The following is a 27,669-nucleotide window of genomic DNA, read 5'->3' as shown; positions in this document are numbered from 1 at the left end:
GTCTTCATGGACGACAGTTCATGACCCCATTGTGCACATCTTGTGAATGATTTCCTTCAGGGTAATGACATCGCTCGACTAGAGTGGCCAGCATGTTCTACAGACATGAACCCTATCGAACATGCCTGGGATAGATTGAAAAGGGCAGTTTATGGATGACGTGACCCACCAACCATTCTGAGGGATCTATACCAAATTGCTGTTGAGGAGTGAGACAATATGGACCAATAGTGCCTTGATGAACTTGTGGATAGTATGCCATGACTAATACAGGCATGCATCTATGCAACAGGATGTGCTACTGGATATTAGAGGTACTGGTATGTACAGCAGTCAGGACCACCACCTCTGAAGGTCACGTTGTATGGTGGTACAACATGCAATGTGTGGTTTTCATGAGCAATAAAAAGGGCGGAAATGATGTTTATGTTGATCTCTATATTCCAATTTTCTATACAGGTTCTAGAACTCTCAGAACCGAGATGATGCTAAACTTTTTTTATGTGTTTATTTTAGGAGTAAAGGAGATCACTCACCAAACAGCAGAAGTACTGAGTCATCAACAGAAATACATAAAACACAAGGAAAACTTGCTTGCTTTCAGAATAAATTTTTTATAAAAAATAGTATAAATACCAACAAACCCACATGCATGCATGCACACACACCTACGCTCCTACAGTGTGCCAGCTGGACACAGAACTTTGGGATTTCATTTCAGCAGGTGGACTTGGCTGGGCATGGGGTTGAATCAGGTGTGGTGAGTAGAGGGAGAGGGAGAGAGAGGAAGGAGTCAGGAAGTGCAATTGAGGGTATGTAGCTAGCATCTCAGAGACTTGCAGCAGGTTTGCTTGCTAGGAATATGGGAGGGGCAGGGAGGCAGGTGGAATGGGGGTGGTGGCAGCTATATGGGCTAGGTATGTGATGCACAGATACCAGGTAGGAAGGTACATGAGGAAGGTACATGGAGATGTAGATTGGGAGGGATGATGGGACAGAGAAAAGGGAAACTGCTGGGCACAGGGTGTGGAGACAATTTTTTTTATTTCTTCATTTTAAAGGTACCTCCTTACATTATGATGCTGATTTTTCTCAGTTGTTGTTTGAGCAAACTGTTCTACAGTGCAACTATTCTTTTCACTTTTAATCCAATCCACCTCCTTTACTTTTTTTACATTCTTATTAAATTCAAAATATTTGATAGTTAGGCACACAATTTACTCTTTTTTCATATCTACAGCGTGCTCCCTAGTATTAAGTTTTAAGTATTACATCATTCTCTCTTCCTACAAGACTGATTGTGTAACCCCTTTCAGATCTTTTTAATCTAAAATCAGTTTCACAGTTTCATAAAGCCACTTTAAATTTTAATAATGACTTTTTTCCTCTATACATTTCTGAAGATGATGGATTTGTTACCAGTCTTTGTATAATGGTGCAGAAAGGAAAGATAGATAATTCTTGCTTGTCAGGATGTACCATAGTCTTCTGTAGGCACTGTATACATTTATTGGTGGTGTGGGGACAAATGTGACAAGTAAAAAGCTGCAGAAAAACCAGTGGTGATCATATAGCAGTTCTTTATAATTTGTCCAGCTCAAACAATCTTCTGAATGCGCTCTGTTTTCTGGTGTGATCTGGTATTCTTTCATAATATTCAGTGCTGTAGCTGCAGGCAATGGCATACTGTGTGCAGAGAGGAAGTGCTGCCTAGAAGGCAGAGTGCTGAGCTGGCATACAGTATGCCATCTAAGGCAGCATGATGCCTTGATCATGGGCAGCCAACAGCATCATCTTTACTGTGGGAGTTTGCAGCATCCGAGCAGTACAATGACAGCATTGCACAGCACCAAAGTCTGGACTGAAGCTGAAGAGCAGGGGTGAGCAGTTGGCACAGCACTGGCTGCCCAGGCTGGGCATGCAGGCAGAGGTCCTCAATTTATGGTCCAGTGACAGCAGCATTACAGTGATTGCTCTGGCTGAAACAAACTGCATGTCACATACTGCACTGTGGGCCAAACGATGATCAACAGATTCTACCACAATGAAATACTGTTGCTCCCTATTGATTTCACAGTAACAGCAGTGTTTCTGGCTCATGCCAATTGTTCTGGGCTGGTTGACAACCCAATTGTCGTAATCAGTTGCAATACCTCCTGCAGGGTGGCCCAGTGTAGTCTGTCAACATGGAGGCGATGCAAAGCTGCTGAACACACATTCCATTGGCCAGTACCTGTCTTTGGTGTGTCCCGATTCCTTTACACTTGTAATGATAACATGCAAGATAACAGCAAAGTTCTTATTACTTTGAGCATCACTTAACATGTCTTATAATCATCTGTTTTATGCACATTGGGCAATGAATAAACCTCACCAATCTGAGAACTCAATGTTTTGGCATGGTAAGGTTTATCACAGTCTTTACACATCCCTATAGTTGAAGAAGACTAGTCAGTCAATACAGACTGCAAGCAGCTACATTTGTGTGGTGGTTGTAAGCTTCTGTAGTGAAGCATAATTAAAATTTGTTCCATAACATGGAAATCAAAAACTGACACCTGTGGAGTACTGCCATGGATGTAGTTGAGGCAAGTAACTTGTAGATCCTAACTGACACAGAACTCTGTAGCAAATGAGTAGTAAATATGTCAATAGATCCTTGCTATTTACTCGGTACTCACTTTTACACAGATAAGGAACACACATATTCACAGATGATATTCTGATGTGCGGTGCACACCAATATTACATAAGGATTATCACTGAAAGTGAGTCCCCTTGGACCCCAACCTAGTACTTCAATCTCTTTGTTAGCTGTGTACATCTGAGTATGTTGAATATTTCTTTATTTGAGTCTGCCTTATGAAATTTCAAACACACAGTAGCACTCACGTTCAATGTGCTCCAATTAAAGACTAAATTGCCTGCAGCATTACAAGCCTTGTTATAAAATTACCACCAAAATTGTGTTATTATACTGTAATACTGGAACACAACAGTATGGAAAGTGAGAAGAAGACCTGTATCATATTAAGGTTGTGCTTCTCACTGACAAGTCACGTAATATATGCTTATTTGACACTACACAGTGAATTATGTTTTTGAATTTCTTGTTCTTAACATTTTGCCTATTACTTAGGTAAATTAAATTAGAAGTTTATCATAATGATGCACAAACATTCCATATTTTACACAGGTTTCTGTGTCAATAAAGGATACATCTAGTGTAAGAACCACTTGTCTGCATACTTCCATACAAGCACAGCTCTTGATGTAATCTGAAACATTTTACAACATAGTTAGAGAAAGTCAGATGCGTAGAACTCTGAAAATTCAAGTAATAACAAGATGGTATTTACCATTTGGTAAGCAAGCATCTAACAGCTCTTGTAATTCAAATGCATTAACAGTCCGATGCTCATCAGCCAACTGAAGAAAGACAGCTTCATATTGGCTGAAACTTTTTCCATCCAGTAAGGGTGGTGCCTACAGGAAAGCAAATGTTTAAATGAGGTAACTGCGATATGAGCCAGTCAATGTGAGATTATAAATATGTTTGGATTTCATGCGTGGTACTCAATCTGAAGAAGTTTGATATTCATATTATTTAAACTTAAACAATTTGTACACACAGTTAGGCTTGGAATAATATAAAAAATGCTAAAGAACACTTTTTATATAGTATGTGAGTTATGTAAAGAACAAAACACCAAATAAGGTAAAAAAAGGGGAAAGAACAAAACCATCGGTAAATTACTTTGTGGCTTTTTTTGTTTCCATGTGTTCTTTTGCTGCTGTTTTTCTGTCATTTGCTGCTTCTTTCTTTTGTCTTTGTTGGTGTGCAGTTTTGCTTCATCTACACTTTTCATTTGTCTCTGCCAAATATACAGCATTTTTAAATAGCTGCACACTTCATAATAAAGATGCTACCAATGTAATCTTTTCTCAGTTTAATCCTATTTAGATGATCCCCATGTGATACGCTTTAGTCACAAATGCACTAAGTGCATCACTGCAGTAGTCTAAGTAAATCTAACTTTATTACTGATATTTCTTTAAACTATTTCTTTTCCTATTTTCCTCACATAATTCCCCTGGAACCTTTATTCAATTATTTATTTAGAATCTTATACTAACTGCTTATGCTACAACTCTTTTCCTGCTGTAACATTCTGAATTTTTGTAAATTAATTTCATAAGATTGTGTAATAATCTGTTGTAATTGATAACACATTTGTTATGAACACTTTGTTTCTGATTCCCTTTGAATCATCCAGACTAGTTCTCACCATACTGCAACATTATTTTATTTGCCATAAATAATGTTGTTGAAAGCCTGAATCTGTGTAAATATAGCTTCAAAAAACATATCAATGCAGTAGTTACTGGTACGATCCAGTTATTACATGCAAATAAAGTATATGATCAAAAGTATCTGGGCACCTACCAAAGGACATTAATACAGGGTGTATCCACTCTTCACATTTACAATGGCTTGAACACTGCTGGGGATGCTTTGAATGAAAGTTGTGACTCAGGGCTAGGTCAGTCCATTTCAGAAATGTTCAGACCCTTCCACATTTAGTGTTTTCTTAATCACAATGAGGGGAATACACCCCAACTACAAAAAATACATCCATACCATGTGTTGGCACAACAAATAATGGCAGATAATAGTCTCCCTGCATTTGCCAAACCCAAACCTTTCCACTGGATTGCCACAGGGTATAGGATGAGCCATCATTCCAAATCACTCATTTCCAGTCCAGTCCAGTCCAGTGGCATCATTCTTTACACTACTTCAAGTGTCACTTAGCACTGACAATAAAAATGAGTGCTTATGAGAAGATGCTCAAGCATGGTACCGCCTCCGACACATTCACTGTGTTAGCTGGACTGCTGCTAGCACTTCAGAACTTGTAAGCAGTTCATTCCACTGATTTCATGTAATTTTTTACAACCATTTTCCACAATTCTTGACAGTTCCAGTCCATCAGTACACGACTTCTGCCTGTTCTTGGTTCAGCTGTGGTTACTCTTTCACATTTCCACTTCACAATCATGTCACCAATAGTCAATATGTGTATCTTTACAAGAGTGGAACTGCCCCTGATGGATACATTACTCAGGTGATACCAGTGAATAGCAAATGTTTGTAGTCATTCTTTAGATATAAATTATTCTTAAGATTGCCTCTGAAGCGTCACCTTCCAGTTCTGGCATTTTCAATTTTACACCAATACAAGCTATAATTATTAAGATTTATTTATGTATTTATGTACAACTTACTACAACCTTATTATTCTAAGGTGGTTCATTATACAGTGTATATTTTACATTTCTTTCAGTATGAGATTGAATGTATATATTAAACATCTACTTCTAAAATCTAGTCTTATTAATAACAAAATGTAGAAATTAAAGAAAGCAATAAGACAGAAGTAGAAGCAAAAGAAAAACCAACAGAACCCTCTGTCCCTATTCTGTTATTGTGGTAAACAGCAGTCTTGGAATAGCTCAATGAAAATATTCAATTTTGGAAAATATAACAGGCTAGATAAAAAAATCTAGTCACAAAGCAGCAGCAGGGAACTCACATACAAAAGTTATAGAAAAGTGCAAGCTTTTGGAGCCAGTGGCTCCTCCTTCTGGTAGAAGGGAAGTAAGAGGGATTTCCTAAATCTCACTGGTTTCTCCTTCATCTTCCTTCCTTCCCACTCAACTCATCTGCCAGAAGAAGAAGCCAATTCCTCAAAAAGCTTCAATCAAATGTCTGAATTTCTGCAGGAGAATGCCAGCCCATTCTTCCTCAACAGATGAAGCCAAAGAAGGTAATTATATTGGATGCTGGAATCTGGACCAAAGCTGACATTCTAACTCATTCTAAAGGCATTCCATGGGGTTCAGGTTGGGACTCAGTGGTAGGCCAGACAATTCCAGTAATGTTCATATCCTTCTACATTTAGTGTTTTCTTAAGGGGAGCACACCCTAACTATAAAAAACATTCCCATGCCATAACATCACCTCCTTTGTACTTCACCTCTGCCAGAAGAAGAAGAAGGAGCCACTGGCTCTGAAAGATTGCACATTTCCAAAGCATTTTTATGTGTTTCCCCATGGCACCATTTATGAGTAGATATTTTATCTGTCCTGTTATAACATGTTTTGGAATTTCTCAAGTTTAATGGCCATACTGTTCTCTACATCTGAATTTATCTCTATGTCAAACTATGGCCAAATGATTCTGCAAGGCTTAAAAGCACTCAAGTCTTTTTATTAGCATTTGAGTTCATATGTCTAAATTTTTTAATGTACAATTTAAACAATTGTGTATTCAAATTTAACACATCAGTAATTAGCTTATTCATCAACAGCCCATTCTCAATCAGCACTATCATCATCTAGCTTAAAATGTCCAATGAGCTTACTTCCTCATTTTTCCATTCTAGAGGTGGTTCTGCTGCTGTTGTTCATTTTTGTGCATACACTTTAATCATAATTGACAATATCTCTATGTTCCATATTGTAAAACTCATACTGCAGTAAAGTAACTTCCATCCTATGGCATCTTAATGTAACGTACTATGAAGGACCAAACGTTCAAGTGTCCCTATTTCTCCACAATTGTTGAGAGCTGCTGCCCATTTCCTTATTCTGTGTAGATATGTGGGGTAATGATCACGTCCAGCAATGAAGTGCACCATTCCTATAGTTGAGTCATTAAGGCACAAGTGTAGTCTGTCTTTGCCACTTGGGAAAAGTTATACAGATGCCTACAGGTAATCCTATTTTTCCAGTCAGACTGTTATTCATTTGTTCTCCAAGCTCAGAGTTGGATTATGCTACAGATATTTACCTCTTTAATCATTTGCCCTTGTTTCAGTCTGCCTTCATGTAACTAGTGGATTCTGCTCTACATCATATTTGCCTGCCGAGTCTGAAAAGTATACTCCCCTGCACCCATCTATGGCTGAACCCACAATTATTGAATCCTAACCAATGTGATGCTTGACTGGCTGTAAAGTTAACTATGACACTGAAGAAGCCATCATGGTACACCCTAATAACATGCGACACTAGCTGGCAGTTCATGTTACTGGCTGACACAAACTTGTGCATAATGATTCACTGCTTTTTCTGTGGACAGCTTAACATGTGTCATAAAATTCCTCCTTTTATTAGATTGGACTTACAGAAGTTTGCACACCTTGCTGCTTGATATGGAGGTTCTATTCATTTTAATCACAGAGTTTCTTGTCAAAGTTAGCTGGTATTTGAGTAGCATGTACATTGTTTTGCATGCTTCTATGGATGTTTACTATTCAAACACAACCATCACAACTGCCTGAGCACAGAACCAGCCCTACAGTTCTTAAGATACTGAATTTACGTAAATAACTATGGAATGATTTGCATTCTTACCTTGATAATTGCTGACTTAACTAATGATGGGTGAATGTCCAACAACCTAGAAAAAGAAAAAAACTCATTGGAACTTAATTCTGAGAGAACATTTCATATGCCTTTCAATACCAATCAAGAGAGGTTTTAAAATTAAAAAAAGAATACTTTAGCATTCTTTACATACTTTAATTTCAGTGGTTTGCTGGAATAAACCCTTAGTGTGAAGCTTGACTCTTGACTTGGTTCAAAAGTAGTTGGTAATACAAGGTAACCACCCTGCTCAAGCTGACATCTGTGGCTGACCTGGGAAGATGAATATTGAACAAAATTAAATTTCAGAAGTGTTTTGACTTCAAATTTCAAATAGTACAGAATACTTTTGAAACCATCAATGAACTCTTTCAGTATCAGATAAGTGGCATAAAATTACAACAAACCTGTCTGCTATTTGTATACTGTGAGTTCACAAGGGATTTATTTTTCTTAAAAAATGTCTTCCCAATAGTTTCAGTGCTGTTTTTTGGTAATGAGTATGCTGTAAATCCTATGACCTGCAGAAGAAAAATAAAGTGATATGCTGATGCTGCGCTTACATGGCATCAAAGAAGTAATTATTGCAATACATTACAGTCTAAAGATGAGCATTATCATAGCAGCAACAGTGTTTGAAGAGACACATTATCTTGGTAAGAATCAAGGAATAGCTTGGCCTAATCAGAAACAAACTGCTGTATGAAAACTAGTAGAGGTTAGAAAAATAAGCTAATCACTGATTTGTGATCTGAAAGAACTCTTGTCTTACCTTTGGTTCCATTATACTGTGTTGATTCAAAGAAATTATAACTTCTTCCATCTCACTCAGTATGAGATGTAACTGTGGATTTATGTGGAAAGTGTCTGTAATGAAGAAGGGAGACTTATTTCTTGTTTCATATTTAGTGTAAGTTTCAATTACTTTGTTATACATTCATTAAAGATAGTTGGATTTTAAAGTTATTCAGCATAAATTCACGATACACAATTGCTTATTTTAAAATTTTTGCAGTTGTTGGTTGCAGGTTAACATGAAAGCCTTACCAGGATTATTTCGGCAACCACCAGCAGTTACTCCTCTCCTCCAAGAGCCCTGATAAAGTCGCATTTGCCATGTGTTTTTATGATGAAATGATGGCTCATCTCGACTTGTATCACTGTCCAAATGGACAACCTCCAGGTGCGTAAATGTCTTCACAAAATCTGAATAGGATATCCTGGAAAAATGGACATAATGAGAGTAACTTACATTTTAAATCAGAGTTACACAGCATCATTATGTATTATGTCCTTCAAGTCATTGAGTTCACAAGGATTTCAAGTCTGTAAAGTCATATGTTCTAATGAAAGTAAGCTTTTTTCCCCAAACATAAACATGGCGATTCCAGTTGTGCAAGCTAAGCAATTCGTGGTTTTCATTTTTGGTCTTCAAGATGAGAAATACCAATTGATTGATTAAAATTAATAAAAATTATTTGGTCACATTTTATTTCACTGTGGGTAGAGTATGTACTTGTAATATAAAAACAAGTAATATTACACTAATGTACCAATATTTAGTCTACATATCATATTTAAAACAAAGAATTGGCAAATATTATAGTAATTTTATACACATGCATCTGTACATTTACATTCAGGATTTAAAGTTATTTACGTACTTTTTCATTCAGGTCACTACTGATTGCTTATTACTTGTCACACGAGGTAGCATTTTCATTGCTTATAATAGCATGTAGCTATAGTGCAGATCAATTGGATGGCAGTTCTGTTCACTGGTGCATCACTGTATATATTGTAAAGTGATAGTGGATATGTTTTACTTTAATGAGAGGCTAGAATATGCTATCATTCGTGAAATGGCTATAAAGGAGTGTCTTTGAATGAGATATTATCAGTATGTGCAGACTGGGATGCCCTTAGTGGACACACAGACCTGCAGGTAGTGAGGAATATGTGTGGTAATTATGAAGATAAATAATCACTCGAACTCCCATCACTTACTATGAATACTTTTATTCTTAGATACAGTTGTTATTGCTGCAGTAGGGCCGTGATATTATTAGGGGGTAGAGGCAGGGGTTCTACGTCCCTACTGACCTCCTGTCTTTCCATGTGTAAGTGTGATTGTACAGGTCGTCTTACAAGACAGTAATAGACAAAAATACATTGCTTCATTAGTAATGAAACACAGTGAGAGTAATTTTACAAGAATAGTAGCATTAACTTTCTATGTCATTCATATATGTCATCATTAACAGCATCACAAATCCTGTACATGATATATTGCTGATTAAACAATGGAAAATCCAGGATGGAATAATGACACTATTATGAAAAGGATAGATGATGTTTTCATGTTTGGTTTGCAGGGCACTCAATTGCATGGTCATCAACGCCCAAAAAGGATAGATTTCTGCTCAACATATAGTGAAAATGTTGAGTTGCAGATGGGCACAACAAAAGGACTGCTAAACTAGAAAGCTTTCAGCCAAAAAGCGTTCTTCTGGATTAGACAAAACAACCACACATTCTTGCAAATACAACTGTCACACACATGACCAATGTCTCTGGCTGTTTGTTTTCAACATTCACTGTCGGTCTACTCCCTCAGGTTTCATCTTGTTTCAAAATGGTTCAAATGGCTCTGAGCACTATAGGACTTAACTTCTGAGGTCATCAGTCCCCTAGAACTTAGAACTACATAAACCTAACTAAGCTAAGGACATCACACATCCATGCCCGAGACAAGATTCGAACTACGACCGTAGCGGTCGAGCGATTCCAGATTGTAGTGCCTAGAACCGCTCGGCCACTCCGGCCAGCATCTTGTTTCCCCATACTTCATCCGTTCACCTTTTTTGTGATTTTTTCCATGTATTTTGGTGTATTTCTCTATGTTATTTACGAATTTTCACCTATTTTTATCATTCACTGTGGATCCTTGCTCCTTCCACCTGTATCACTACAGAAACTTTCCTTATCCCTAACCAGAACCCAGTCCCATATACTGTTCCTACAGTGTTGCTTGGCTCATGGAATCCTCCCAGATGGCCTTACCATCAAAATTACCCATCTCCGACTGCAACACTTCCTCCCACAATGACCTACATCCTTTCTGATTCTGCCAGTCCTTAACTCTCACCAACATATTCCTGCAAAATCACATCAATCAGGCTCAAACCTCCTTGCAATGTCTTCTCTCCATCCGTGAAATTCTCCTACTCTGCAATATCAAATTCCTGCATCCCAGCTTACACACAAAAACCCTTGCCCTCCAGGAACTACAGCAGCATGCTCAATGTCACCCAAGAAAACTCTCCAACTCATTCACTTCCCACTCCCACTTTGGACTACCACTATCCATCACTTCTACAACAGCCTCCAAACCCTCCCCACATTCATTCATAGCTGACAGATTCTTCCTTGAAGACCTGCTACATTTACCCCACCCTCTAAAACTCCATCTGACCACCATACTGAATCCAGAACCTAAGCAGACCTAAATCTTTCTTCGAAAACCCTCAGCCCCACAGAAAAGTCAGTCCTTTCCAAAGGCCTACCTTTTGCAGCAGTCCCAAATTCATATATGCTGGACTTTTTAAAAACCTTCTCTCCTTCTCCTGGTCCCTATAGTGGAAACTCTGTTTTGCCACCCATCCTACCATCAAAGGCTCCCAAAGACAAATGTAAAACCTTGGCTGGCTCAGTCCACTCCTACATCCACCTGTGATCACCCCCCACTGCCTCCAGATCTCACCGTTAACTTTCCAGATTTTCTTAACCTCAAACCTTGCACCACCTTCATTTTCCAAATCCCTCAAAATGCAAGCTAACTTTACATCCATAAAAATAACCACAATTCACCACCTAAAAACTGATCCCAAAATTATAAACCTAATTGCTGGGAAAGGCTCCACCAGTGTTGTTTTGAACTGCAAGGATTACCTGGCAGAAGGACTCTGCCAGCTGTCAGATTCGCCCACCTACAATCCTGGCCACAGTGACCCCACTCCTGATATCCTGCAGTATCTCTTGTCTCTCTTCAAATCATTAGGCCCCCGTCAGAACCTCTCCCCAGAGCCTATCTCTCTCCTCACCTCTACCATTCCCCATGCCCCCACCTTCTACATGCTTCTTAATGTCCACAAACCCAACCATCCAGGATGCCCTCTTGTGGCCAGTTACTGTGCCCCCACTGAGACCATCACCTTCAGCCTATTACCCACAACCTATCCTCCTACATCAAAGTCATCAACAGTTTCCTCCACCAACTCTCTACAGTACTTGTTCCTTTACCACATGGTGTCCTGCTTGTCACTATTGATGCCAACTCCCTTTACACTCATATCCCTAATGCCCATTCTATGCCAACCCAATTCATGGGCCATCTACAGGGGTCCTTCCTAACCAGCCGGAATTCGAAATCTCTCACCTGGTTCAGGTTCATTGACAACATCTTTGTGATATGGATCAAAGATGAGTCTATCCTATCCACAGTCCTCCAGAACCTCAACACCTTTCCCTCATTTCCTTCACCTGGTCCTCCTCAACCCAACAAGCCACCTTCCTTGATGCTGACCTGAAGATTGAAGATGGCTACATCAGTATTTCCATCCATATCAAACCTACCACCCACAAGAAATATCTCCACTTTGACAGCTGCTGACCATTCTATATCAAGAAGTCCCTTCCATAAAGTCTAGCCACCCATGGCCATCACATCTGTAGTGATGAGTAGTCCCTCTCAAAATATACCAAGGGTCTCACCGAGGCATTCACAGACCATAATTATCCTCCCAATGTCACACAAAAAAAGATCTCCCATGTCTTATCTCTCCAGTCACCCACCATCTCTCAAAGTCCCATTGTCTGGCCACAGAGGAGCATTTCCTTCATAATGCACTACCACCCAGGCCTTGTGTAATGGAACTGCATTCTCTGCCAGGGCTTTGACTATCTCTTGTCATGCCCTGAATGAGGAATGTCCAACCACACTATCTTCACCAACCCCCCCCCCCCCACCCCCTCACAGTGGTATTCCACCACGCACCAAACCTACACAAGATCCTCATACATCCCTACACAACCCCTTCTCCCAGCCCCTTGCCTCATTGCCTCATGGCTCATATCCCTGTAATAGACCTACACGCTAGGCCTTTCCATACATTCTCCCACCACCACCTACTTCAGTATGGTCACATGCACCACCTATCCCATCAGAGGCAGGGCTACCTGTGAAACCAGTCATGTGATCAAGTTAACCTGTGCTCCATTCTACATGGGCATGACAACCAACAGGCTATCTGTCCGCATGAATGGTCACTGACCAACTGTGGTCAAGAAACAGCTGGACCACCCAGTTGCTGAGCACACTGCCCGACATGATGTTCTTAATTTTGGTTACTGTTTCATAGCCTGTGTTATCTGGATCCTTCCTACCAACACCTGCTTTTCTGAACTGCGTAGGTGGCAACTGTCCCTGTAACATATCCTACATTCCTGTAACTCTCCTGGCCTCAACCTTTGTTTGTCATTGTCCTTGCCCATCTAGCCCCTTCCCTGTTCCCATTCCAGTGCTACACAGCCTTCTACTCCACCAACACACCCACAGTCTTTGTCCTTTTCTCCTTTTGTGCTCCCCCCCCCCCCCCCCCCCCCCCCCATCCTCCTGCCCTCCGTCTAACCTCCCAACTACACCTAGCTGCCCTACTCTCTCTCCATCTTGTCCCTGTATGCTCTCACAAGTAGCACTTACTGCCCCCATTATGTAGAGTTGCTCGCAGTCTGGCTTTGTCAGCCAGAGACAGTGGTCATGTGTGTGAGAGTTGCATTTGTATGAATATATATGTGTGTGTGTGTGTGTGTGTTTGTGTGTGTGTGTGTGTGTGTGTGTGTGTGTGTTTTCTATCTAATCCAGGAGAAGGCTTTTTGGACCAAAGCTTAGTTGTGTAACTATCGTTTTGTTGGGATTGTCTGTGACTCAACATTTCCGCTATATGGTGAGTAGCAATCCATTCTTTTCATAATACTGTTGTGTATTACTGATTAGAGTTATCAAATCCCATACTAATGTTATGTGATATATAACAAACCAACATTTTAAATTTTTTCAGTGCAAACTTATGATACACTTTCTTGTCTGGAAATATATGATCATACCATGTCACATGCTGTATACTTCACTGTACTTAATCAAGTTTGACAGGCAACCATCTTACATAAAGTATTGGATTTTTCTGGTTTTTCCTTTATTTATAAAAAGCATTGAACTAGTTGTCAAAGTGCATCAAATACCTATGAAGCATAAGATAACTCTATCATCTGCTTTACACATGTTCTTCACACTTAATTCATATCACATTCTGTACTTCATACTTATTTCTCTCATTACTTTCCAGGATTTCTGTATGATGATACTTACCAGAATTCACCTTCTCCCATGTGCCGCACATTGAGACGCTCTTTCTCACTGGGTGGTACCTCATCCCATTCTGGCGAATCCCTGGCCCATGCACCCACATACTCCCCACCAGGACCCAAGGGATTACGCAGGCGGACTAGTTGCACTGGTTCCCCATTAAAAGTTTCAACCTGCAAACAGTCACTTTGTTTGGTAATGGATACATGATACTGCATGAACTGAGGGACAATTAGATGGTAAGAAAGACAGAAAAGTTATACAAAGGCAACATTTACACCATCTAAACTGGGTTTCAGAATATGCTGACAACATTAACCCCTCAAAAGGTATTTCAGTTGCAGCAATTTAAATCCTTGTACACCCTACCTGTTACCTAAAATGAACTGATATCCATTCTATCCATCACACTGTTAACAGAGCTCAAAGCTAAATGCAGATTATCTAATCTCTGGCAGACGAGCATCTCAAAATTATCAAAAGGAACCTCCCTTCAATTTGTAAATTGCAGTATATCAATCACTTCCTGGAGCATTTCAAATCCATTCCCATCACTATAGTCCACCTTTAAACTTCCTCTTATGAAACCTTTCTCCACACAAGCATCCAACATATATATGATTTCTCTGCTTTCAAGTACTATTTCTTGTAAAATCCACCTGATAGTTTGCAAAAACAAAACTCATTCACTATCATATCAACTAACTTCACCCTTACCGATAACTACTTCATCTGTCATGCGCCACTTCTGTGAACAAACAATAGCTGTAGCAGTGCTAAAATGTAGGCTCGACCACCTCTCACAACGTAAAATCGTTAGAAGTGAATTTCAAAGGAGCAGACCTTCCTCATTGGAATTACTCATGATGAAGGTTTGCTACTTTGGAACACATCAACACTTTTGCATTGTGAAAGGAGGTTGAGACTACATTTTAACATTGAGTTTAACAACAATGACCTTGCATCCATGACAGATAAATTCAATGAGTCTGGCAAAGAGAACTGAGATCATCTCATAACATGACAATCGTTTTGCTTAATTCCACAGAAGAGACATACCTTAAATTCTAGAAGCTCTGTTCCCCAAGTTGTTGTAGATTCATCATTTTTTTTTTAATGTATGTCATTGGTCTCATGTAAGCCTTTCAATAGTCTACCCCATGATTCCACAGCACAAAGAGAACCTAGAGTTTAATATGGAATGCAAACCACATGTCATTTCTTGTGAATCTTCACATCACCAAAACATTAAAGGTAGACTGGATTAGATTCCATGACCTCTCAGTCTCCATGTATGTGCTTTACCACTGGACCCTGAAACTTGACATTTGTCAATAAAATTTTTGTGCTCTGAGTAGATGCTGAAGAACTACTGCTCCTACTCCCTTCAACAACTTAATTCTGTTCCCAAACTGAAACTTGTCTAGTCCTTATCCAAATCCTAAGATTTCTTCCTGGATATCAACTTCTATTTCATAGAACATTACATACAAACTTCAGTCTGTATCAAACACACCAACAAGCATAAGTATCTCTACTATGACCTCATCAGTGTCCCTTCCCCACAACCTAGGTATTTGTTGTAAATAATGCACTGCAATGAGATGTACCTCAATACACATACCAACATGCTGTCCAGGGCCTTCCTCTTTCTCTACTACTCCACTGACCTTGCCCCAGAAATAAATCTCTTGTGATGCTGCTTAGAATTTTTATGTTTTGATCCTCCTGTCCGTTCCCCCTTTCATATATCATCCCACCTTCCTCACCAACTTTTTCAAGTCAGGCCTTAAAATCAGATGATCCTTCCCAGGTATAACCAAATGAAAAATTATAAAAATTTTGAAAACTTTCTATAAAACTTTTTAAAACTTCCAAAATTTTCTATATATAGTCTTGCTAGCATTTAACTCTTTTTTCTTTTTTTTTTTTTTTTTTCTTAACACAAAGTGATCACTTGTAGTATTGTAAATGAACTTACAGTGTACAAGAACATTGCATCAACCACAACATTCTTATTTCAAATCTTCAGGTAAAATGTTTTATGTACAGCCATGACAGCAATTGAAACAAAAAGCCTGCACAGTGTCATGATAATTTTTTTAAACCACTTAATTATTTCTGTTATAGTCAGTAACTGCAAGCAAAGATTTGTCATGTAAACTGTACTTGAAGTACACCACTGGCCATTAAAATTGCTACAGCATGAAGATGATGTGCTACAGACGCAAAATTTAACCAACAGGAAGAAGATGTTGTGATATGCAAATGATTAGCTTTTCAGAGCATTCACACAAGGTTGGCACCGGAGGCGACACCTACAACGTGCTGACATGAGGAAAGTTTCCAACCAGTTTCTTATACACAATCAGCAGTTGACTGGCATTGCCTGGTGAAATGTTATTGTGATGCCTCGTGAAAGGAGGAGAAATGCATACCATAACGTTTCCGACTTTGATAAATGTCAGATTGTAGCCTATCGCAATTGCGGTTTATCGTATCATGACATTGCTGCTCGTGTCGGTTGAGATCCAATGGCTGTTAGCAGAATATGGAATCAGTGGGTTCAGGAGGGTAATACGGAATTTCCGTGCTGGGTCCCAATGGCCTCGTATCACTAGCTGTCGAAATGACAGGCATCTTATCTGCTTGGCTGTAACGGATCGCGCAGCCACGTCTCGATCCCTAAGTCAACAGATGGGGACATTTGCAAGACAACAACCATCTGCACGAACAGTTCGACGACCTTTGCAGAAGCATGGACTATCAGCTCGGAGACCATGGCTGTGGTTACCCTTGATGCTGCATCACAGACAGGAGCGCCTGCGATGGTGTACTCAACGGTGAACCTGGGTGCATGAATGGCAAAACGTCATTTTTTCAGATGAATCCAGGTTCTGTTTACAGCATCATGATGGTCACATTCATGTTTGGTGACATCGCGGTGAATGCACATTGGAAGCGTGTATTCGTCATCGCCATACTAGCGTATCACCCGGCGTGATGATATGGGGTGCCATTGGTTACATGTCTCGGTCACCTCTTGTTCACATTGACGGCATTTTGAACAGTGGACGTTACATTTCAGATTTGTTACGACCCGTGGCTCTACCCTTCATTCGATCCCTGCGAAAACCTACATTTCAGCAGGACAATGCACGACTGCATGTTGCAGGTCCTGTACGGACGTTTCTGGATACAGAAAATGTTCGACTGCTGCCCTGGCCAGCACATTCTCCAGATCTCTCACCAACTGAAAATGTCTGGTCAATGGTGGCCAAGCAACTGGCTCATCACAATAAACCAGTCACTACTCTTGATGAACTATGGTATCATGTTGAAGCTGCACGGGCAGCTGTACCTGTACACACCATCCAAGCTCTGTTTAACTCAATGCACAGGCATATCAAGGCCATTATTATGGCCAGAGGTGGTTGTTCTGGGTACTGATTTCTCAGGATCTATGCACCCAAATTGCATGTAATCACATGTCAGTTCTAGTATAATATATTTGTCCAATGAATACCCGTTTATCATCTGCATTTCTTCTTAGTGTAGCAATTTTAATGCCCATTAGTGTAATTAGTAAAACAAAAAATAAATATACAACATTTACACAGTGGGCAACTTGTCCAAACAGTAAAGATAAGTACACTGGCTGACATGTGATTCCCCTTGTACTCATAGCTACAACAATACCTGTCCCATATATCCTCCTCAAACCATCAAGATTTGTATTCTCATCATCCTCCTTTTGCAACGTACTTTCCAAACCTTATACCCCCCTAGACCACCACACCTACCATAAGATTTCTGACCTTACAGCCTCACCTCCTGTAAAACTTGATTCACACACTATCATCAACAGCAGCCCTATGACTGAAAAAATGTACAAAACTATTCACGTCATTTATAAGCTGACCTTTACTTGCTGCATTTGCAGTCATAACTACTGAGAAACTCCCTAAGTATGACCACTATGAAACAAATCGATATAGATGAACTGTCTACCTTCGAGAATTCCAGTATTCAGTTGCTGAGCAATCATTATTGCATAACAAGAAATCTGCTGTACCACGCAGACTATATGGATGCTCACATTCTGTGCCATTATCCTCGAACTCCAGAGAATGGAGCTTTGTGTCCAGCATATACTCTTATCCTATTATACTTCCCTACTTAACTGATTTTACTCTCCCCCTCCCCTTTTTTCCTTCCTCTGTAACTGTTTTTTACAATGTTCATTTATTTGTGTCTAGGTTTTCCAAGGGAGATGGACCCTGTGGCAAGGGATTTGGAGTGAATATGGCATAGGGATGGAGTAGGATATTGCACATACATTGGTTGAGTGGTGAAGTACCACTTTAGGAGAATTGGGAAGGACTGTGGATAGGATGTTACTCATTTCTTGGTACAACATATAGATATCACCAAACACATACATGCTACCACTTTATAACAGGCAGGTTACCTACTACCTACAATGTACCACATGAGAGGGTGTAGTACATATGATATGCATACGTATTATTTTTCTGTAAGTCAAGTAACATACATTTATGTGTAACACTTTCAATATTCACATTCTTGTAGCATTTCCAGTGGCTGGTGATGTGAGGGAAAAATATGAACAGAAGGTCCAACAAACCATCTGACTTTTTCAGTTGGAAGGAAAATTGCTTCAAACAAATGGCTCTGAGTACACCTTTTATTGTGTCTGATGCATTACAGATGCTAACATGGTCTGTAACGAAAGTAGCTTTCAGTAAATGAAGCACATTTATTAGATGGAAAATCACAAATACAGACAATACTAAAGAACCTAGGACTGAAATCTGATCAGCATGCAGATCACCCACCCACTATCGGAAATTTTCTGATAATATATAATTAAAAGTTAATAGCTGGCAATAATTTCTTATTTAATGCTTTGTTTATGTGCCTTCCACGGACCCTCATTAATTCCATGAATTTTAGTTACTTCAATTACACCCCATTATGTACAATGTCAGATACATCAATCACCGAGTGATCCATGAACAGTTATGCAATTTCCAAGTAATGTGATACATTGTGTCAGTTGTAGCAAGAAGATTCTAAGAAAACATTATAGTTTTTCAGAATGACATAACATATTCTGCCATGCCATTATTATTGCTAAGAATGAAGTACTAAACACTAGGGTTCACAATCAGATACTATGTACTATAACCTAATTGTGATATTATTACAACTAAACTCACAGAAATACCACAAGAAAAGGGATGAGTACAACATATACTTATGAAGTACAGTGCAAATATAGCTTGAACAACCTTTATGGACTGAAATGTGTTGCCAATATTGTTTATTATCAATATGAAAAACTTACAGTACTCATAACAATTTCATCAAAAAGTTATCAGACAATTACAAATAGAAATAAACTACTAACCCTTTCGATGGCATATAAGCGGTAATTGGTCCCAATGTGTATTCCATTTGCAAGCTTTTCAACTTGATTCCGGACCTATAAAATAAATAATTCCTCTAATGACAATATGTTTTCAAACACAAGCTATCTTACACAGCAATTGGTGAAAGTGTGGTATGTACATAAAAAAGAATGCAGATATAGCTAAATGTTAACTTCAACAAAAATACTAAAAAATATGAAATACTGTTTCTTGGTCTGGATAATGTGCATAAAAATAGTAAATAGGGATCAGAATGTGGACTTTAAGCTAGTACTCTAAATGATACGAGGGCGGTTCAGAAAGTAACCTTCGATTGGTCACAGTGCGGGTTGTGGGGGGAGTAGCGACGCCATCTGTGCGTTCACGCACTCAACAGGTCAGTCGGCATCAAGCCATGGTCGAGTGAACGTCGTACCTGCGCTAGTTTAGTTTTTGTGGCAGTTTGAAATGTGTGCTGCAATAGAAAACCCCGCCAAATGTGAAGTGCGTGCTGTCATAAGGTTTTTTACAGCCAAAGGATATTCTGCAGCAGCTATTCATCGTGAGCTTTGTGCCGTGTACGGACCAAGAGTTATGAGTGAAGGAGTTGTCCGTAAATGGGTACGTTTATTTAAAAGTGGACGAGAAAACATTCATGATGAAGAGAGGAGTGGTAGACCATCATTGGTGACTGACGAACTCGTTCAGACAGTTGATGCAAAAGTTCGTGAAAATCGATGTTTCACAATGTCGCAGTTGTCTACTGGTTTTCCACAGATTTCTAAGACTCTCTTGTACGAGATAGTGACAGCAAGATTGGGTTACCGTAAGTTCTGTGCACGATGGGTGCCCAAAATTCTTACCGACCACCACAAAACTCAAAGAATGGCCTCTGCATTAGACTTTCTGTCACGTTATGAGGACGAAGGAGAACCATTGTTAAACAGAATCATGACCGGTGACGAAACCTGGATTAAGTACGTGAACCCTGAGACAAAAGAACAATCAAAGATGTGGGCACATTCAAATTCGCCTACCAAACCAAGAAAAGCCTCGCAAGATTTTTCTGCCAGAAAGCTGATGGCAACGGTGTTTTGGGATGCCAAAGGGGTGTTGTTGGTTGAATTCATGGAACGTGGTATGACCAATAATCAAGACGTGTACTGTGAAACAATAAAAAAGTTACGACGGGCTATACAGAACAAACGCCGTGGTATGCTGACTTCCGGTATCGTTTTTTTGCACGATAATGCCCGTCCTCACTCTCCTCGCAGAACAACGGCCCTTCTTGAGTCCTTCAAGTGGGACGTTATCAACCACCCACCTTACAGCCCAGACCTGGCGCCAAGTGATTATCACCTCTTCATGCATTTGAAGAAATGGCTCGGGTCACAGCGGTTTGATGACGACGAAGAGCTCAAAGATGCGGTCACAGGCTGGCTCCAGGCACAAGCGAGTGATTTTTATGCAGAAGGAATTTCAAAGCTTGTGAAGAGATACAATAAGTGCCTCAATCGCTATGGAGACTATGTAGAAAAATAGTGCAAAGATGTAGTTGTAAGATGTATATATTAAAATATTTTTATTTAACTTGGTGTATTTTTTTAAATCAACTGGAGGTTACTTTCTGAACGGCCCTCGTACTTTTACACTCCTGGAAATTGAAATAAGAACACCGTGAATTCATTGTCCCAGGAAGGGGAAACTTTATTGACACATTCCTGGGGTAAGATACATCACATGATCACACTGACAGAACCACAGGCACATAGACACAGGCAACAGAGCATGCACAATGTCGGCACTAGTACAGTGTATATCCACCTTTCGCAGCAATGCAGGCTGCTATTCTCCCATGGAGACGATCGTAGAGATGCTGGATGTAGTCCTGTGGAACGGCTTGCCATGCCATTTCCACCTGGCGCCTCAGTTGGACCAGCGTTCGTGCTGGACGTGCAGACCGCGTCAGACAACGCTTCATCCAGTCCCAAACATGCTCAATGGGGGACAGATCCGGAGATCTTGCTGGCCAGGGTAGTTGACTTACACCTTCTAGAGCACGTTGGGTGGCACGGGATACATGCGGACGTGCATTGTCCTGTTGGAACAGCAAGTTCCCTTGCCGGTCTAGGAATGGTAGAACGATGGGTTCGATGACGGTTTGGATGTACCGTGCACTATTCAGTGTCCCCTCGACGATCACCAGTGGTGTACGGCCAGTGTAGGAGATCGCTCCCCACACCGTGATGCCGGGTGTTGGCCCTGTGTGCCTCGGTCGTATGCAGTCCTGATTGTGGCGCTCACCTGCATGGCGCCAAACACGCATACGACCATCATTGGCACCAAGGCAGAAGCGACTCTCATCGCTGAAGACGACACGTCTCCATTCGTCCCTCCATTCATGCCTGTCGCGACACCACTGGAGGCGGGCTGCACGATGTTGGGGCGTGAGCGGAAGACGGCCTAACGGTGTGCGGGACCGTAGCCCAGCTTCATGGAGACGGTTGCGAATGGTCCTCGCCGATACCCCAGGAGCAACAGTGTCCCTAATTTGCTTGGAAGTGGCGGTGCGGTCCCCTACGGCACTGCGTAGGATCCTACGGTCTTGGCGTGCATCCGTGCATCACTGCGGTCCGGTCCCAGGTCGACGGGCACATGCACCTTCCGCCGACCACTGGCGACAACATCGATGTACTGTGGAGACCTCACGCCCCACGTGTTGAGCAATTCGGCGGTACGTCCACCCGGCCTCCCGCATGCCCACTATACGCCCTCGCTCAAACTCCGTCAACTGCACATACGGTTCACGTCCACGCTGTCGCGGCATGCTACCAGTGTTAAAGACTGTGATGGAGCTCCGTATGCCATGGCAAACTGGCTGACACTGACGGTGGCGGTGCACAAATGCTGCGCAGCTAGCGCCATTCGACGGCCAACACCGCGGTTCCTGGTGTGTCCGCTGTTCCGTGCGTGTGATCATTGCTTGTACAGCCCTCTCGCAGTGTCCGGAGCAAGTATGGTGGGTCTGACACACCGGTGTCAATGTGTTCTTTTTTCCATTTCCAGGAGTGTATTTTTTTAATGAACCAATTACAATTTCATATATTAAACAATGGAAAGTTCAGGCTGGATTTTTTTATTTTTTTTTTATTTTTTTAAATCCTTGGCGACTGTGGTGCATTAAAGATTGAAAGTGACAAAAAGCCGTGGATCCGTGCCTGCAGAACTATAAAATATGTGAAGATTTTGCAAAAGGTCATTACACAGTTGAAATGAATATGGTACATAATCATGAGCATATCAGAAACTCTACAAACAAATCAAACACTATTTGGAACATCATAAATAAGAAATAATCAAAAATAAGAAAACACATGAGAACATTATAGCAGTACTGAATAATGAAATATTACCGTACTGAGCCAAGTGAAACAGCAAACATATTCAACAGCTGCTTTATGGAATGGGTAAAAATTTAGCACAAATAAATAACTGTCTAAAGCAGCAGCCAATGGAAAAGAAGCTTAACACCTGTAAATTGACAATGTTTATCGTTGATGTTAGGAGGGAAGAGACAATTGAGGTTGTCAAAGAACTACAGAGAGAACAAAATAAAACTGGAATGGAATATTTTTATAAGACCGACACAGATTCAACCCCTGTTAATGAACAGGAGAACTGCCATCATAGAAAATGTTGAAAACTGTGATTTCCATGCACCAGTTGGTTGCTTTTACATGCCTATACATGCACGACTCCTGAATGCTTGCTCCCAAGTACTTCACTGCATCATTATGTTTGAGAGAGTGAGAGACCCATGTGTGTTTAGTGATCACCTCAATGCAACACAAAATGGTGCTCATGATAGTACAGTGTGTGTTCATTGTTGAGTGTTACATCAAGCACAACCCAAGAAAAATGTGTGCAGAAACATTTGTGCAAGAATTCAAGACGGGAAATGTTTTGGCAAAATCTCCAGCAAAGTCTGCAATGCAAAACTTACAAGGGGATTTTTTTTTTTTTTTTTGTGGTTTTAGGGCGCACAACTTCAATGGTCATTAGCGCCCTGACTACGTTAAGAATGCACCGTGAGGCACAAGTTTAAAACAACAACTAAAAGGCAAAACACGATAAAAGACAGACTGACAGGCATAGGATTAAAAAACAGCATCATCAAATGTCCTTAGAGAGGTTCGTCAAATTGATAAAACGAAGAACACGAGCAGCTGCTCGTGGGTCATCCGCTAAAATGGCAGCTAAAGTACGTGGCAGGTTAAGATCTAGACGCAGTGTGTTAAAATCCGGACAGGACATTAAAATGTGGCGGACCGTCAGCAATTGCCCACATGTGCAGAACGGCGCCGGCGCAGCCGTCAGCAGATGGCGATGGCTGAACCGGCAGTGTCCAATGCGTAACCGGGCCAAAACGACCTCCTCCCGTCGAGAAGGGCGGGAGGAGGACGTCCAAGCCGCGGGAAGAGGTTTCAAGGCCCGAAGCTTGTTGTCTGTAAGTGCAGCCCAATCGGCATGCCACAGCAATAAAATGCGCCGACAAATAACCCTGCTACAATCTGATGAAGGGACACAACAAGAAGCTGTCCGAGGCTGGAGGACCGCAGCCTTGGCCGCGGCATCTGCAGCTTTGTTCCCAGGGATACTGACATGGCCAGGGACCCACACAAAGCTAACCGGAGAACCGACGTCCACCAGCTGCTGAAGAGAGCGTTGGATCCGGTGCACGAAAGGGTGAACCGGATACGGATCACTGAGGCTCTGGATGGCGCTCAGGGAATCGGAGCAGATGACATAAGCAGAATGTCGGTGGCGGCAGATGTAAAGAACAGCCTGGTAGAGGGCAAAGAGCTCAGCTGTGAAGACCGAACAATGGCCATGGAGCCGGTATTTGAAACTTTGTGCCCCGACAATAAAAGAACACCCGACCCCGTCATTGGTCTTGGAGCCATCTGTATAAATGAAGGTCATATTGAAACGGGAGTGGTAGACTGAACCGGGGGTAACCTCTTTTGGGAGCGAGCTGAGGTCAAGGTGAACGTGGACCTGAGCCTAGAGCCAAGGTGGCGTGTGGCTCTCGCCCACTCGAAAGGTTGCAGGGAGTGAAAAATTAAGGTGTTGAAGGAGGCGACGAAAGCGAACTCCAGGGGGTAGCAGGGCAGAGACATACAACCCGTATTGACGGTCGAGAGAGTCGTCAAAAAAGGAACGATAAGACGGGTGGTCAGGCATTGACAGTAGCCGACAGGCATACCGACAAAGCAGTATATCGCGCCGGTAGGTGAGTGGCAATTCGGCAGCATCAGCATGAAGACTCTCTACGGGACTAGTATAAAACGCTCCGATCACAAGTCGTAAACCCCAATGTTGTATGGAGTTGAGGCGGCGTAACATGGATGGCCGTGCAGAGGAGTATACGAAGCTCCCATAATCCAGCTTGGAGCGGACGATCGACCGATATAGACGAAGCAGGACGGTTCGATCCGCTCCCCACGACATACCACTGAGAACACGCAGGACATTTAAAGAACGGGTACAACGGGCAGCCAAATATGACACATGTGGAGACCAGCTAAGTTTCCTGTCAAATGTAAGACCTAAAAATTTTGTTGTCTCCACGATTGGGAGAGCAACGGGACCGAGTCGTAAGGACGGTGGGAGAAACTCTTTGTAGCGCCAGAAGTTAATACAGACCGTCTTCTCGGCAGAAAAACGGAAGCCATTGGCGACACTCCAGGAGTAAAGACGGTCAAGAGAACGCTGAAGACAGCGCTCCAGGACACGTGTACACTGCGCGCTGCAATAGATGGTAAAATCGTCCACGAAAAGGGAGCCTGATACATCAGCTGGGAGGCAATCCATTATTGGATTGATCGCTATGGCGAAGAGAGCGACGCTCAAAACTGAGCCCTGTGGCACCCCATTCTCCTGGCGAAAGGTGTCTGACAGGACAGAACCCACACGTACCCTGAACTGTCGATCCATTAAAAAGGAACGAATAAAAAGAGGGAGGCGAGCGCGAAGGCCCCATGTATGCATGGTGCGGAGAATGCCCGCCCTCCAACAGGTGTCGTAAGCCTTCTCCAAATCAAAGAACACAGCCGCGGTCGGGCGCTTCTGCAAGAAGTTATTCATAATGAAGGTCGACAAGGGAACCAGATGGTCAACAGCAGAGCGGCGCCTACGAAATCCACATTGTACATTGCTAAGTAGGCGTCGAGACTCGAGCAGCCAAACCAATCTAGAGTTAGCCATTCGCTCCATCACTTTACAGACACAGCTGGTAAGCGAGATGGGTCGATAACTGGAAGGCAAGTGCTTGTCCTTCCCCGGCTTAGGAATCGGGACAACAATAGACTCGCGCCAGCATGCGGGAACATGTCCCTCAATCCAGATGCGATTGTAAGTGCGAAGAAGAAAACCTTTACCCGCAGGAGAAAGGTTCTTCAGCATCTGAATATGAATAGAATCAGGCCCTGGAGCGGAGGACCGTGATCGGCCAAGTGCGTTTTCGAGTTCCCGCATGGTGAATGGGGCATTATAACTTTCAAGATTCGAGGAGCGGAAGTTAGGTGGCCTAGCCTCCTCTGCCTGTTTGCGGGGGAGGAAGGCAGGGTGGTAATGAGCGGAGCTCGAAACCTCAGCGAAAAAGCGGCCGAAGGCATTGGAAACATCCTCAGGGGCCACAAGGACGTCATTCGCGACCGTCAAGCCAGAAGCTGGTGAGTGGACCTTAGTGCCAGATAGCCGGCGCAGGCTACCCCAGACAACAGAAGAAGGAGTAAAACTGTTGAAGGTGCTTGTGAAAGCAGCCCAGCTGGCTTTCTTGCTTTCTTTAATAATACGACGACACTGAGCACGTAATCGTTTATAATTGATACAATTCGCCACTGTAGGGTGGCGTTTAAAGGTGCGTAAAGCACGTCGACGAGCACGTAAAGCGTCTCTACATGCTGCGGTCCACCAGGGGACCGGTACGCGACGTGGAGAAGAAGTAGGGTGAGGGATGGAATATTCAGCAGCAGCGAGAATGACTTCCGTGAGGTGTGCGACCTGACGATCGCAGCTTGTAAAGGTTTGATCCTGAAAGGTCGCCCTGGAGGAGAAGAGCCCCCAGTCTGCCTTGGAGATGGTCCAACTAGAGGAGCACAGAGAGGGGGTATGCTGCAGGAGATGGATAACACACGGAAAGTGGTCGCTCGAATATGTATCAGAAAGTGCATACCACTCAAACCGGCGTGCAAGTTGGGGAGTACATATAGAGAGGTCTAAATGGGAATAGGTGTGAGATGTGTCCGAAAGAAAAGTAGGGGCGCCAGTATTGAGGCAGACAAGATTGAGCTGGTTGAAAAGGTCTGCTAACAGGGAGCCCCTCGGGCAGGATGCTGGAGAGCCCCAAAGGGGATGGTGGGCATTGAAGTCTCCAGTTAACAAAAATGGTGCAGGTAGCTGAGCAATAAGTTGCATCATGTCTGCCCTGGTAACGGCAGATGACGATGGAGTGTAAACGGTACAAATGGAAAATGTAAAAGTGGGGAGAGTAATGCGGATGGCAACTGCCTGCAGGCCAGTGTGCAACGTGATGGGATCGTAGTAAATATCATCCCGGACCAGCAACATAACCCCTCCATGAGCCGGGATACCTACCACAGGGGGTAGGTCAAAACGCACAGAGGTGTAGTGTTCCAAGGCAATTTGATCGCATGGGCGTAGCTTCGTTTCCTGGAGGGCTACGACGAGCGGACGGTGCAAGCGGAGCAGCAACGTCAAGTCCTCTCGGTTGGAGCGAATGCTGCGAATATTCCAGTGAATAAGTGCCATAGTAAGAAGAAAAGGAAGATGAAAGAAGGGGTCACCTCGAAGGCCGCTGAGGGCCTGGCTTCGAGCGAGCACTGCCGCCGCCATCAGTAGGCGGACAGTCATCGTCCATTGGGTCTATAGGTTCATCGGCCATCTTGGGAAGATGGCCGGGAGGGGGAGCTTCCTCCGCCGGTGAACGGCCAGATGTTCGGCTACCAGCGGTGCGGCCAGGCGAAACGGATGACGGCCTGGGGCGGCAACCGCTGGGTGGCGCAGGAGAAGAAATGCGCCGTGGCGGAGAAGGAGAACTGTGCTTCCTATGAGCCTTCTTGGAAGGACGTTTGGTGGAAGTACCGGTCGAAGGCTGGGAGGTCGAGGTACGTAGGAAGTCTGCACAGGACGGTTCCTTCTTGAAGGCCCGTGCATCTGACTTCTGGGTCTTCGTCTTAGCAGAAGCTGATGAAGGGGCTGGTGTCTGTGGGGTGATGGAAGGAAGAGGAGACGTCGACCGCGCGATCTCAGCACTGGCCGAACGGACGACCGTGGTGCTGAAGGTCAGATCG

General features: G+C 42.4%; 1 protein-coding gene across 1 annotated transcript in view; it reads right to left on the bottom strand.

Moving 5' to 3' along the window:
* The window catches only part of LOC124612817 (calpain-C), a 461,947-nt gene that overhangs the window by 28,331 nt on the left and 405,947 nt on the right, over positions 1–27,669 (bottom strand). The window contains exons 6-14 of the mRNA XM_047141237.1: positions 19,294–19,368; positions 13,863–14,032; positions 8,483–8,655; positions 8,208–8,302; positions 7,843–7,956; positions 7,590–7,708; positions 7,424–7,469; positions 3,360–3,486; positions 3,220–3,278 (exon numbers count right to left, since the gene is read on the bottom strand). Coding sequence (XP_046997193.1) covers positions 3,220–3,278; positions 3,360–3,486; positions 7,424–7,469; positions 7,590–7,708; positions 7,843–7,956; positions 8,208–8,302; positions 8,483–8,655; positions 13,863–14,032; positions 19,294–19,368 — 978 coding nt within the window. The remainder of the gene's footprint in view (positions 1–3,219; positions 3,279–3,359; positions 3,487–7,423; positions 7,470–7,589; positions 7,709–7,842; positions 7,957–8,207; positions 8,303–8,482; positions 8,656–13,862; positions 14,033–19,293; positions 19,369–27,669) is intronic.

Source organism: Schistocerca americana, chromosome 4, assembly GCF_021461395.2.
Source record: "Schistocerca americana isolate TAMUIC-IGC-003095 chromosome 4, iqSchAmer2.1, whole genome shotgun sequence".
Taxonomy (NCBI): Eukaryota; Metazoa; Arthropoda; class Insecta; order Orthoptera; family Acrididae; genus Schistocerca; species Schistocerca americana.
This window is presented reverse-complemented; position numbering and strand designations above follow the sequence as displayed.